General features: G+C 68.0%; 2 protein-coding genes across 2 annotated transcripts; both read right to left on the bottom strand.

Annotated features, from left to right (window-relative positions):
* Window positions 1-4,039: 4,039 nt before the first annotated feature.
* SLC39A5 (solute carrier family 39 member 5) lies at window positions 4,040-8,941 on the bottom strand. The gene is made up of 10 exons (XM_054051547.1): window positions 8,524-8,941; window positions 8,315-8,447; window positions 8,045-8,219; window positions 6,699-6,916; window positions 6,521-6,625; window positions 6,381-6,441; window positions 6,107-6,301; window positions 4,928-5,008; window positions 4,663-4,853; window positions 4,040-4,583 (listed from the first exon to the last, which is right to left on the bottom strand). The coding sequence occupies exons 1-10, from the start codon at window positions 8,859-8,861 to the stop codon at window positions 4,434-4,436; spliced, it is 1,647 nt and encodes a 548-aa protein (XP_053907522.1). The 5' UTR covers window positions 8,862-8,941; the 3' UTR covers window positions 4,040-4,433.
* A 1,789-nt stretch (window positions 8,942-10,730) lies between these two features.
* NABP2 (nucleic acid binding protein 2) lies at window positions 10,731-13,974 on the bottom strand. The gene is made up of 7 exons (XM_054051550.1): window positions 13,908-13,974; window positions 12,229-12,321; window positions 11,843-11,981; window positions 11,679-11,750; window positions 11,486-11,567; window positions 11,284-11,350; window positions 10,731-11,154 (listed from the first exon to the last, which is right to left on the bottom strand). The coding sequence occupies exons 2-7, from the start codon at window positions 12,305-12,307 to the stop codon at window positions 10,985-10,987; spliced, it is 609 nt and encodes a 202-aa protein (XP_053907525.1). The 5' UTR covers window positions 12,308-12,321; window positions 13,908-13,974; the 3' UTR covers window positions 10,731-10,984.
* Window positions 13,975-14,053: the final 79 nt, after the last annotated feature.

Below are 14,053 nucleotides of genomic sequence, written 5' to 3' on the forward strand. Positions count from 1 at the left end.
TCCGTTGGGGCCAGGCCTGGGAGCTCCCCCTGCTCTGTCCTGAGGGTCCCCTCGTTCCCTTCCCGCTCCGCCCTGGGGGTCCCCGTGCCCCCCACCTGCCCCAGGGACCACGACAGGAGGGGCCGGGGGGACGCGGGCATCGCCTCTGCCTTCAGTAAGAAACCAAAGGAAAACCAACCCCTTCCATGCGTGATTCCGGCACGGACACGCAGGTTCTGTGGTTCGGGGGTTTCTTTTTTTTTTTCTTCTTTTTCTTTCCTTTTTTCCCCCCCTTCTTTTCTTTGTTTTTCTCCAAGGACGCCGCGAGGAGCCCTTCAAACCCCTTCCTCTGGCTGGAATTTTTCTAGGCTCAACAGTGCCGGGTGCGTTTGAACGGAGAAAACAAACCCGGCACAGCCGAGATGCGGCCGAAGCGGCGACGGAAGCGTCGGAACGGGGAGGGTAACGGCCGTGGCGAGGCGAGGGGCCCGCGGGGAGCTGGGCGCAGCGGGAGCCATGGCTCCTTGCGTCACGACTCTTGGAATCAACTCGGCTCCTCGGAGCAGCGGCGTGAGGCTGGAGCGGGATTGGGGTCGGTGGGAAGAGGGGGCTGCGTCTCCGAGGACTCGTTCTGTAGCAAGCTCGGTGTCTCCAACACCCCCCGTGTCAATGCTGCACCTCTGTACATGAATTATGCACATAAACATTTCTCTGAATACGATAGGAGAGACCTCAGCACCAGTCAGGTACCAACAACTCCTCCTCTGCGTCGCGGCGTGCGTCGGCGTGCCCGCGGCCCACGCGTGGCTCCGTGTGTCTGGGTGTTGTCTGAGCCTCCCGGGCAGGGGAGAAGGAGGGGGAAAAAAAAAAAAAGAGGAAAATAGCCTTACTCGACCCAGTCGTATTGATATTGTTCGTCAACTTGAAACTAATAAAGGAAACGCATGGAAACCTTTGGCTGAGCCACAGCGGTGGCCGCGGCTGTGATCTTTCACAGATCGAGAGCGCCGGGTGTCCCGAAGCTCCCGATGGAGCTCTGTTGCGTTGGGTGGTTGCTGCCCCGCATCCCCGTTCATTCCTTCTTTCCTTTTCTTTTTCTCCAAGGCCAGAGGAAGCGAATTCCTCACGGCTTGACCGAACCTTCCAGTTCTTTGGGGCCCTGTGCTCAGTTCCCGGGAGCTGTTGATGCTCTCGGAGCCCCGGGTGCTGCGGGTCGCCCCGTGCCGCTCGGAGGACGCGGGTGGAGTCCGGTGGGGTCGGTCGGTCCGAGTTGGGCACCACACGGCAGCTCTCCGGCTGGGAAGGAGAGGCTGGGGAGCGGATACGATGGATGCACGAGGGGTCGCGGCGAGGGCTCCTGTCAGAGGGGTGGGATTGGGGTGCCTCAATGCCAGCAGCGTTCTCCCATGGCTGAATTTTACAGTGTGTGAAATGTGGCCGGTTTAAAACGGGGGTGCAGAGAGGCCGCGTGGCCCCGTCTGGCTGCAGCCACTCCCCGGGTGTCCCCAAAGCCATCGGCATCCAGCCAGAGCCGCTCTGGGGGCATTCGCCTGCCCGCAGCATCCCTGTCCCCAGGGCACCGGAGCTTTGGGGGTCCCCAGGGCACCCCTCGGTCCTGGCACTGAGCTTTTTGGCTGTTTCAGACCTTGGCGGGAGCGGAGAGTGACATTCCCCGGAGACAGAGCCGGAGACAGTTCCTCTCCCAGCTCCATCTGCTCCAGGCACCCCAAATCTCTGCCATTCCCGGTGAGGCCAGAGATGGGAGCCCCGATTCCCGCTGGGCAGGAGCTTCCCGCGCCGCGGGACGAGCCGCTGTGGGATGGGAGTCGCGAGGGTCGTTGTGGGGTGGTTGGATGATGAAGAGGGTCTTCCATTTGTGTCCTCTCTGCACTGTTCACACCTCCCTCTGGCAATAACTGAGATGGGGAAGGCGTCGCGCCCTCGGACCCACAGCTGCGCCGGAGCGGGATGGGAGCACCGGGCGCTGCCGGGATCCGCAGCGGGAACAGGGGGGCTCGGGGGCAGAGCAGCCCCAAGTGAGCCCCCAACACGTGGTGTCTGCGCGGGATGGCTCCGCATGCTCGGGTTCTCCGTGTGCCGGCTCTGGGTGATCAGGTTTTCCATGTGCTTACGTTCTCCGTGTGTCTGGATTCTCCCTGTGCCAGCTCCGTGCACTCTGGTTCTCCACATGCTTGGGTTCTTTGTGTGCCGGTTCCGTGTGCTCAGGTTCTCCACACTCTTGGGTTCTCTGTGTGCCGGCTCCCCACGCTCGTGTTCTCTGCACACTTGGGTTCTCCGTGTGCCGGCTGCAGACTCTTGGGTTCTCCACACTCTTGGGTTCTCCACACTCTTGGGTTCTCCACACTCTTGGGTTCTCCATGTGCCGGCTGCAGACTCTTGGGTTCTCCACACTCTTGGGTTCTCCACACTCTTGGGTCCTCCACACGCTTGGGTTCTCCACACTCTTGGGTTCTCCACACTCTTGGGTCCTCCACACTCTTGGGTTCTCCACACTCTTGGGTTCTCCACACTCTTGGGTTCTCCACACTCTTGGGTTCTCTGTGTGCCGGCTGCAGACACTTAGGTCCTCCACACTCTTGGGTTCTCCACACTCTTGGGTCCTCCACACTCTTGGGTCCTCCACTCTCTTGGGTCCTCCACTCTCTTGGGTTCTCCACACTCTTGGGTCCTCCACTCTCTTGGGTCCTCCACTCTCTTGGGTCCTCCACACTCTTGGGTCCTCCACTCTCTTGGGTCCTCCACTCGCTTGGGTCCTCCACACGCTTGGGTTCTCCGTGTGCTGGCTGCAGACGCTTGGGTCCTCCACACTCTTGGGTTCTCCACACTCTTGGGTTCTCCACACTCTTGGGTTCTCCATGTGCTGGCTGCAGACTCTTGGGTCCTCCACACTCTTGGGTTCTCCACACTCTTGGGTTCTCCATGTGCCGGCTGCAGACACTTGGGTCCTCCACACTCTTGGGTCCTCCACACTCTTGGGTTCTCCACACTCTTGGGTTCTCCATGTGCTGGCTGCAGACACTTGGGTCCTCCACACTCTTGGGTCCTCCACACTCTTGGGTTCTCCACACGCTTGGGTCCTCCACCCTCTTGGGTCCTCCACCCTCTTGGGTTCTCCGTGTGCCGGCCCCGTGCTCTGTCTCTGCCCACGTGTCCGTGTGTAGCAGCTGCTTTGTCTCCTCTATGGTTTTTCCCCTTTCCTCCTCAGCTTCGTTCCCCTCCTGCTGAGTGACAGCCGACGTGTGGCTGCTGCTCTTCGTCAGCGCGGGGCCGTAATTGGCAACTGGGGACCATAAACATGGACAGCTTTGTGCTCGGACAGGGAGGGAGCGGCGAGCGCGCTGGATTGAGGGCTCCGTGCCGGAATATTCCCCCAGTGAGCAGCATCGGCACCGGGTCCGCGCGAAACCTCGTGGTTGGCAGTGCCCGCGCTGCGTCCTGCGGTGCCGAAGCCGATGTTGGCGGTTCAGGCGTCTCCCCCCAACCCCGCAGATACTTCTTCCTCCACCACCGCTTCAAAGCACAAATATGGGGGTTCCTCTGGGCTGGTCGCAGCCTTCACCCCCAGCTTCACCAGCAAAATACAACAAAGTCGGATTCCTTGGGGGTCTCGAGGTGCCGCTGCTTTGGCGGCTGAACCGAGCGGCGTCCCCGACACGTGGTGGCTTCTCGCCCTCCTCGCCAGAGCCCGGGGCTCATCCCCACGCGTGGCTCTGGGGGGAGGGAATTGGAGCGAGTGAAATCCCTTCGTGTGGATCAAGGGAACCCCAACCTGGTCCCCACTGAGCGGTTCCGGGGAGGCGAGTGTAGAAGGATCCAACCCATCAGCCTCCCCCACTCAGCCCGAGCCGTTCCTTCAGCTCAGATGTTCCGTGTGGGTATTTCCAGCAATTCTGCACCACCGGGAAGGAAGGGGGGAAGGAGCTACAGAGAACTTAAAAAAACATTAAAAAAAACCCAAAAAAAAAGGAAAAAAGCATTGAGACGATCCATTTTCTACTCTGTCAGCTGCGACCGAGTCCTCTTATTCGTATTGTGGCTTTGAATCAATTCTGTTTATTAAAATGCTATTGCTTCTACATCCTCACGTCTTTTCTCCGCTAACGGATGCTCCGGGGGCGCCGGGGAAGGGAAAGGCGCTCGATGCCACCCCCAGAGCCGAGTGTGCCATCACCCCGGGGAGCACCGGGACCCCCAAAGGGGACGCAGAGCCAAAGGGGAGCGGGAGCAGCGAGGGGACAACGTGGGGCTGAGCACGGAGCCTCCGGGGACGGCGACTGCTGTGGGGTCTCACGAAGAAGGGGGAAAGCCCAGTCCTGAGGCGTGTTGGGGCTCCTGCTGCCCCACCGCCCAGCCAGCTCCGCCGCCGCTGGGTCCCGATGCCGTTCCCCGCTCCGGTTGCGATGGCGTCAAGCAGGGCCGAGCCCCGGCGCCGCTCAGGGCTGCAGCCAAGCGCGGACGTGGCCCTCGGCGAGGGCGATGGCCACCATGATGCCGCTGCCCAGCAGGAACCCCGTGTTCTGCAGGAAGAAGCGGCTCCAGGTGCCCTCGCCGGGGCCCTCGGTGCTCCGCAGCGCCTCGGAGAGCTGGGGCGAAGCCGGGGGGGCGCTCAGCGGGGCCTGAGGCAACCCCAGCCCCACGGCTGCCCCCCAGCCACCCCCTTACCATGTCGGCCAAGGCCACGTAGAGGAAGATGCCGGCGGTGATGGTGAGGATCCAAGGGGTGAGGTGGGCCGCGCTCTGCCCCACGGCCGCCCCCGCCGCGGCCCCCAGGCAGGAGAGCAGCGCCGAGAGGGCGTTGAGGAGCAGGATGGTGCGGGGCGCCGTGCCCGCCCGCAGCAGCACGGCCAGGTCACCTGCGGCAAGAGGACGGTGGCGGGCGGGGGGCCGCGGCGGGGGCCGTGGCGGGGGGAGCGGGGCAGGCACCTACCCAGCTCGTGGGGCAGCTCGTGGCACAGCACGGCCAGCGCGGTGCTGAGCCCACTGGAGAGGCTGTGGGAGAAGGCGGCTCCTGCGGGGAGAGGGGCCTTCAGCCTGGACCTCAACGGATCTTCTGCGCCAATGCACCTACGCCATGTCCCCGTGCCCCTCTGTCCCCGTGCATCTCCTGTCCCTGTGCCCCCCGTCCTCATGCCCCCCATCCCCATGCATCTCCCGTCCCTGTACCCCCCCGTCCCCGTGCCCCCCATCCCCATGCATCTCCCGTCCCCGTACCCCCCATCCCCATGCATCTCCCGTCCCCGTACCCCCCATCCCCATGCATCTCCCGTCCCTGTACCCCCCCGTCCCCGTGCCCCCCATCCCCATGCATCTCCCGTCCCCGTACCCCCCATCCCCATGCATCTCCCGTCCCTGTGCCCCCCATCCCCATGCATCTCCCGTCCCTGTACCCCCCCCGTCCCCATGCCCCCCATCCCCATGCATCTCCCGTCCCCGTACCCCCCATCCCCATGCATCTCCCTTCCCTGTGTCCCCCATCCCCATGCCCCCCGTCCCCATGCATCTCCCGTCCCTGTACCCCCCCGTCCCCGTGCCCCCCATCCCCATGCATGTCCCAACCCCATGCCCCCCACCCCCATGCGCCTCCTTTTCCCATGTCCACCACCCCCAAGCATCTCCTGTCCCCATACCCTCCCATCCCCGTGCCCCCCTGTCCCCATCCCCATGTCCCCCCATCCCCATGCATGTCCCATCCCTGTGCCCCCCGCCCCCATGCACCTCCTTTCCCCATGCCCCCCATCCCCACGCCCCCCCTGTCCCTGTGCCCCCCATCCCCATGCATCTCCCGTCCCCGTACCCCCGCTGTCCCCATGCCCCCCATCCCCATGCATCTCCTGTCCCTGTACCCCCCCATCCCGGTACCCCCCCCGTCCCCGTTCCCCCCTTCCCCACGCATCTCCTGTCTCCGTCCCCCCCTGTCCCCGTGCCCCCCCGTGCCCATGCCCCCCATCCCCACACATCTCCTGTCCCTGTCCCCCCCCATCCCCGTACCCCCCTGTCCCCGTACCCCCTTCCCCACGCATCTCCCGTCCCCGTGTCCCCCCTGTCCCCATGCCCCCCATCCCCACGCATCTCCCGTACCCCCCGTCCCATCTCGCCACCCCCTCACCGATGGCCACGCCATCGCTCAGGTTGTGGATGCCGTCCCCCAACACCACCATCCAGACGATGTCGGTGGCTCTGGGGTTGGGGGGCAGCGTGGGGCCGTGGGAGTGTCCGTGGCTCTGGGAGTGTCCGTGGCTTTGGCCGTGGGCTCTGACCTCCACCTCCGGCTCCGGTGCCGTCAGGCGTCGCAGTTCGGCCCCTGCAGAGGGAGAGACACAGGGTTGGGGGCCGCGGCCGCGGGCTGTGGGCGCTGTGGGGTACGTGTGGGGGGGGTTTACCTCCTTGCGATGGTGCCGGAGCCCCCGCGGCCACACCGGAGGGGTCTGTGGGGCAGCGTCCCTGGGGCAGACAGAGGCGTTGGGAGCGACGCTGGACCGGGTGCCATCCCCGCGCCCTCCTCGTGCCCCGCGCCTCTCACCGTGGCGTCCCAGCTGCGCCGCAACATCCCCAGCAGCAGCTCCACCAAGAAGAGCAGGTAGATGCCCCCCAGCACCGCCAGCCCCTGCAGCACCGCGGCCTCCGGCTCTGCCGGCGTCTCCTGGTGCATCCCTTGAGCCTGGAGACGGGGACGCAGGGGGCTGAGGGCACCCATATACCTCAGTCACCCCAGTTCCCCTCCGTCCCGCCGAGGCGGAGGCACCTACGTGGGGCCAGAGATGGAGCAGGGCGTCCCCGCAGAGTGTCCCCACGGCCAGGGCCACCAGGAAGGCCAAGAGCGAGCGGAAGAAGCCGCGGCTCAGCAGCGGGACGAGGGCGACGGCCAGGGCGGAGGGCAGGCTGACGAGGGCGACGGCCAGGAGCCCCCAACCCAGCGCTGCCGGGGGGGTGAGACGGACACAGCTGGGACAGGGGCCAAGTGGGGACACGGGATGGGGACCCCGGGACTGGGAATGGCGGATGATGGGAACCTGGGGCTGCGGGATGCAGGGATGGGTGGGAGGGGATGGGGAGCAGATACGGGCAGGATGCAGGGATGGCGATGAAGGGATGGGGACCAGGCACTGGCAGGATGCAGGGATGGGTGGGAGGGGATGGGGACCAGACACTGGCGGGATGCAGGGATGGGATGGGGACCAGACACGGGCAGGATGCAGGGATGGCGATGAAGGGATGGGGACCAGACACGGGCAGGATGCAGGGATGGAGTGGCAGGGGATGGGGACCAGGCACTGGTGGGATGCAGGGATGGGATGGGGACCAGACACTGGCGGGATGCAGGGAGGAGATGGGGACCAGACACGGGCAGGATGCAGGGATGGGTGGGAAGGGATGGGGACCAGACACTGGCAGGATGCAGGGATGGGTGGGAAGGGATGGGGACCAGACACTGGCGGGATGCAGGGATGGTGATGAAGGGATGGGGACCAGACACTGGCAGGATGCAGGGATGGCGATGAAGGGATGGGGGAGATGAGGAGGTGATGATGGAGGAGTTGGGGACGGGACTGCAGAGACAGAGTTGTGGGGATGAGGCACTGGGGTATCTGGGGATGGGATTGCATGGACAGAGACCCCATGGACCAAGGGATGGAGGTGCAGGGATGGTGGTCACGGGGACCAGATGACTGAAGAGAGTCAGATTTAGACTAGATATAAGGAAGAACTTCTTCCCCATGAGAGCAGTGAGGCCCTGGAAGAGGTTGCCCAGGAAAGCTGTGGCTGCCCCATCCCTGGAGGCATTCCAGGCCATGTTGGATGGGCCTTGGGCACCTGATCCAGTGGGATATCCCTGCCCATGGCAGTGGGGTTGGAACTGGATGATCTTTAAGGTCCCTTCCAACCCAAACTATTCTATAATTCCGTGATGGAGGAGCCAGGGATGGGGCTGCAGGGACAGGGCTGTGGGCGTTGGGCTCCCTGGGAACGGGGCTACAGGGATAAAGGGATCCAGGAAGGGATGAGCCAGGGATGGGGGCCAGGGAGGGGCCCTGGTTGGGGTTACCTGGCCACAGGGCCCCCCCCGGGGGAGGCAGCGTCACCTCATCGCTGTGCTGGATGCAGACACGGCTGTCGATCTGGTAGAGAAGGGCCGGGCAGAGGAGGGTGAACTGCTCGGGCGTCAGCTGGGCCACCGCCTCCAGCCCGAAATTCCCCAGGAGTTGGGTGACATTGAGGCACTGTGGTGGGGGGGGCGGTGAGGGGGGCGCTGGGGCTCCGGGATCCCACCAGGGGACAAGGGGGCTCCCCAGGGACCCCCCCCAGCCCCGCTCACATCATCGTGCAAATGGTCGGTGCCGGAGTGGTCCAAACCCAGCACCGTCCCCAGCAGGGTCAGATGTTTTTGGGGGGCCCCCGCACTGGGGGGCTTGGTGGGTGCCGGCTTCGTTCTGGCTCGGTTCGGGGGGCTGCGGGAGACGAGCGAGGATGAGCTGTGGGGTTTGGGGTGCAGCCCTCGGGCGCAGGCGATGGGGCAGCGCTTACCTGGGGGCAGCGTCGGGTGTCGGGGTGCCGGGTGCCGGGTCCCCGCTGTGCTCCCAGAGCGGGTGCCGGTGCCGGTGCTTCTCCTCCTGCACCTCCAGCAGGTCGAGGTGGCTGACGTGGCCGTGGCCCAGCTCGTCGTGCTGGATCTGCACCACCTGCACGCGGCCGAGCCCCAGGCTGCCCAGCAGCCGCGCCAACCCCTCGAAGGGCAGCGTCCCGTTGGCGCCGTACAGCCCGAAGAGCTGCTGCACGTAATAGCCCTGCTCCTGCACGGCCGCCCCCGCCGCCGCCGTCGCCCCCAGAGCCAACAGCCCCAGCACGCCCGCCAGGAGCCCCATGGCGACGTGGGGCCGCGGGGCCCGGGCGTCCCTGAGAGGAGCGCCAGGTACGTGCGCGCTGCCCGTTCGTCCGTCTGTCTGTCCGCCCGCAGGGCTGGCTGCAAAGCAACAGGCGGCGTCGGGGCCACGGCGTGGGACACGTGGGTGTCACTGGGGAGTGGGGACAACCATGGGGTGTGGGGACACCTACGGGGCACGGGGATACCCCCTGGGGCACAGGGACATCCATGGGGCGTGGGGACACCTATGGGGCACAGGGACACCCCCTGGGGCACAGGGACATCCATGGGGTATGGGGACACCTCCTGGGGCACAGGGACATCCGTAGGGCGTGGGGACACCTATGGGGCACAGGGACATCCATGGGGTGTGGGGACACCTATGGGGCACGGGGACACCCATGGGGCATGGGGACACTCCCTGGGGCACAGGGACATCCATAGGGTGTGGGGACACCTATGGGGCACAGGGACACCCCCTGGGGCACAGGGACATCCATGGGGCGTGGGGACACCTATGGGGCACAGGGACACCCCCTGGGGCACAGGGACATCCATAGGGCGTGGGGATATCTATGGGGTGTGGGGACACCCCATGGGGCACAGGGACATCCATGGGGCGTGGGGACACCTATGGGGCACAGGGACATCCATAGGGCATGGGGATACCTATGGGGCACAGGGACACCCCCTGGGGCACAGGGACATCCATGGGGCGTGGGGACAGCCATGGGGCACAGGGACACCTACGGGGCACATATGCCCGTGGGGTGTGGGGACACGTGGCTCTCTCCCGGTGGCAGGGATACCCACCAGGGCACCGTAGGGCAGGGGGGGCTGGGGGGGCCGGATGCTGCCCCCCCATGGGGTGAGGGGTCCCCAGGGTGGGCAGTGAGGGGGGTTGTGGGGACACCGTGGGGGGGGGCACACGGTGACACTTGTCCTTGAGGGACAGTTTTGCAACTGGGGCGGCTTTTGTGTGGGAGTTAATATTTCACCGGCGCAGAGATAAGAGCAGCGGCACCTCAGCACCCCCACGGCAGTGCACCCGGCCCCCCACCCGCCTGCACCCCAACCCACGGCAGCCCCCAAAACCAAGGGGATGGGACGGGGGGACAGCGTGGGGCTCATTCCCCCCCGCGCCACATGGGGTGGAAAATCCCATGATTCTGGGAGCTGGCCCCCCCGAAAGTGGGAGGATGAAGCAGACCCCCCCCCGTGCCCCCCATCCTGCTGGGGTGCAGCTCGTGGTCCCCGGCATCGCTCGGCCGCAGGATCCCATCACTGGGTGATGTTGGGGGGCTGTCCCTGACCCCCCCATATCTCCCCCAGCTCACATGCATCGCACTGGGCAATTTTGGGGGACTCTCCTTGTCCCCCCCCATCTCCCTTGGGGCTCACCTGCACTGTATGATATTGGGGGACCCTCCTTGTCCCCCTCAGTCTCCCCTTGGGCTCACTTGCACTGGGTGTTTTGGGGGGCTCTCCCTGCCGTCCCCCCCGTCTCCCCCAGCTCACCTGTGCTGCGCTGGGCGATGTTGGGGGGCTCTCTGTCCCCTCGTGTCCCCTCAGGCTCACCTGACCGCGCTGGGGGGGCTCTCGCTGTCCCCTCCCGTGCTCCCCCCCAGCTCACCTGCACCACACCGGGCGATGGCGGGGGGGGGGGGGGGCTGTCCCCGTCCCCCGTCCCGTGGCTGCACCGACTGCTGCACCCGAACCCGGGGGGGGGGGGGGGCCAAGGGTCACAGGGTGCTGTCCCAGCCTGCACCGGGAGGGGCCAAACGGGGGGGCGGGGGGGCCTTAAAGAGCGAGGGGGTACCCCCCCCACCCAGGGCAGAGGCAGTCGAGAAGCAAACTTGGGGGGGGAGGGGGAACACCTTTATTAACACCCACCCCGACGGGGTCCAGCCGCCATGTGGGGGGGCTGGGGGGGCTGCGGACCCCCCCACCCCGGGAGCAGCAGCCATGCGGCTCAGCCCCATCCTGCCCGGGACCCCCGAGGCCAGCCAGCGCAATGTGGGGGGGCCCAGGTGGCCCCCGCGCTCCATGGCGGCCCCGGGGGGCTGCTTGGGCAGCAGGGAGCCCCCCCCAGCCGGTGGCGGGGCCGCGGGGGGGTCCCGGCCGTTATCTCTTGCTGCTCCTACGTGTCTCCTTGCCGTTGCTGACGGGGCCGGCGGGGGGGCCCGGGTGGCCGGGCTGGCTGCGTGTGATGCGGCCGCTCGGGGGGTGCGCGGCGGCGGGGGGGTGCGTGGGGCCCCCCGTGCTCAGCCCGTTCCCGTTCTGGCTGTCGGGGGCTGCAAGCAGAGCGAGGCAGTGTGGGGGGGGGAAATTCGGTAAGGCAGGGGCCCCCTCCGCTGTGGTGGCGGAGCTGGGCGGGGGGTGTCCTGCACCCCAAGAGTGAGGGGGGGTGCTGTTTGTCCTACCTGTGGGTGCTGCGGGGGGCCCCGGGGGGGTCTGCGATGTGGCTGGATTTGCGCTCTCGTTCTGGGCCTGCAGAGGAGATGGAGACACACCGTGTGCCGGAGAACCGTCGCGGCCACGCTGGCGGGGAGGTTGGGGGTCGCAGCAGTGCCAAGCCGACCCCCCCCCTTCCTCCCCCCCCTCCCCAACCCCCCCTAAACTCACCCCTTTGCTCTGCGCCTGCTGCGCCACGTACTCGGGGTTGGGCTCGCTGAAGTTGGGCACCTCAGAATAAACCATGCAGAACCTGCCGGCAGAGCGGGGCGGGTGGGGTCCTCGCACCCCCAAACCCCCTCCCGAGCCTCCCAACCCCTTCGGACCCCCCCCCCAAAAAAAACCCCCCCAGTCCCATCCTTACTCCCCGATCTTCTGCAGGTCCCCCCCACGGCCGGTGTAGAGCGTCAGGCAGCCCTTGAAGACGGAGGCGTAGCTGGAACGGGGAAAATGCAGAAGGTGAGGGTGGGGGGAGCCCCGAGGGGTCTGAGGGAGCCCCGGGGGGGGCCAGGACCCCCCCCCATCTACCCTTTGGTGAGGCGGATGATGTCCCCCGGCTGGATGAGGTTCCCCACGTCGTCCCACACCGAGATGTTGATGCTCCCGGTCTTGTCGGCCACCTTGCACGTCCGTACCTCGTGCCCATCCTTCGTCTTCGTTACCCGGCCTGGGGTGAGGAAAGAGGGGGTTCAGGGGGGGTCTGGGCCAGGGGGGGGCGGGGGGGGGAGCAGGGACCCCCACCAGGGGGTGGGAAAGGGTTGAGGGGTGCAGGGACCCCAGCCTGGGGGGAGGACAGCGGGCAGGGGGAGCCGGGGGGCAGGGATGCAGGCCTGGGGGGGTCAGGGGGAGCAGGGAGGTGGGGGACAGGGGGGGCTGGGGGAGGGGGGGGGCAGCCCCCCCACCGCTGCACCCACCGGTCTCCAGGACAATGAAGATGAGATTGAGGTTCTTCAGCCCCGGTTTCACGTCCTTCACCAGCGTCTCGGCGCTCATGGTGCCGGAGGGGCCTGCAGAGGCGGCGTCACCCCGGGGGGACCGGGGGGGGGACGGGGGGGCAGACAACGGCCACGGGACCCCCGGGGGCACCGGCGGTGGAGGGGAAACCGGGGGAGAACAGTGGCCACAACACCCCTGGGGACTCTGGGGACTGGGACAGCGGCTATTGGAGCCCCGGGGACACCGGGGATGGGGGGGCTCCGGGGTCGGGGAGGCGGCGGGGCCGGGGGGGTTGGGGGGGGACAGTGGCCACGGCACCCCCGGGGCAACCGGCGGCGACGGGGATGGAGCAGGGGGAGACAGCGGCCACGGGACCCCCGGGGACGGGAGAGGACCGGGGGGACCATGGGACCCCCTTGAACGAAGGGGGACAGTGGCCATGGGACCCCCAGGGATGGGGGCACCGGGGACGGGGGGGGACCGGGGGGGCCATGAGACCCCCGGTGAGAGCGGAGGACAGCTGTCATGGGACCCCCGGGAATACCGGGAATGGAGGGGGACTGGGGACGGAGGAAAAGGGGGTGGGGGGACGCGGTGGATGGGGACACGGGGCACGGTACCCCCGGGGACCGGGAGGGGACGGGGGGGCGGGCACCGGGGGGGCCCACCGGCCATGACACCCCCGGGGCCTCCAGGGATGGGAAGGCACCGGGGCCGAGGGGACTGGGGGGGAGGCACCGGCCACGGCACCCCCGGGGGAACCGGGGACGTGGGGGGCGCCGGGGGGGGGACAACGACAACGGCGCCCCCGGGGACACCGGGCACGGGGAGGGGACCGGGGGGGAGGCACCGGGGGGGGACCCCGGCCATGGCATCCCTGGGGACACCGGGCACGGGAAGGGGACCGGGGGGGAGGCACCGGGAGGGGACCCCGGCCATGGCATCCCTGGGGACACCGGGCACGGGAAGGGGACCGGGAGGGAGGCACCGGGAGGGGACCCCGGCCATAGGACCCCCAGGCACGGGGAGGGGACCGGGGGGTGGGCACCGTGGGGGTACAACGACCACGGCGCCCGCGGGGACACCGGGGATGGGGAGGGGACCGGGCAGGGGACACCGGGGGGGGCCACCGGCCATGGCACCCCCGGGGATACCGGGGACAGGAAGGGGACCGGGGGAGGGACAGCGGGGGAGGACTCCGGCCATGGCAGCCCCGGGGGGACCGGGCACGGGGAGGGGACCCGGCGGGGGACGCCGGGGGAGGACACCGGCATCCCCGGGCATGGGGAGGGGACCGGGGGGCGGGCACCGGGGAGGCACAACGACGACGGCACCCCCGGGGATGGGGAGGGGACCGGGGGGCGGGCACCGGGAGGGGACCCCTGCTATGGGACCCCCGGGGATAGGGAGGGGACCGGGGGGGACACCGGCCATGGCATCCCGGGGGACATCGAGGGCGGAGGGGGGACCGACCACGAGGACGGGCGCGACGCGGGGGGAGAAGAAACACGAGGACGGGCCCGCAGGGCTGCGGGGCCAGTGGGGCTGGGGTCGGGGCTACCGGAGCCCCCGGGGCCGGGCGCGCCGCCCCGCCGCCAGGGGGCGCTCGTCCCCCCCGCCCCCCCGGCGCCGCCCCCCCCCGGCTGCGCGCGCTGACCTGCCCGAGCGCCGCGGCCGCGGGCGCTCCCGGAAGTGCCACCTGCCGCCGGCGCCACCAGCCAATCAGCACTCGGTGGGCGGGGCTTGCGCGGCGGCCACAACCAATAGAAACGCGGAGAGCCGCGGTAAGCCCCGCCTCCTCAC

This window comes from Cuculus canorus, chromosome 29 (assembly GCF_017976375.1).
Source record: "Cuculus canorus isolate bCucCan1 chromosome 29, bCucCan1.pri, whole genome shotgun sequence".
In the NCBI taxonomy this organism is placed as follows: Eukaryota; Metazoa; Chordata; class Aves; order Cuculiformes; family Cuculidae; genus Cuculus; species Cuculus canorus.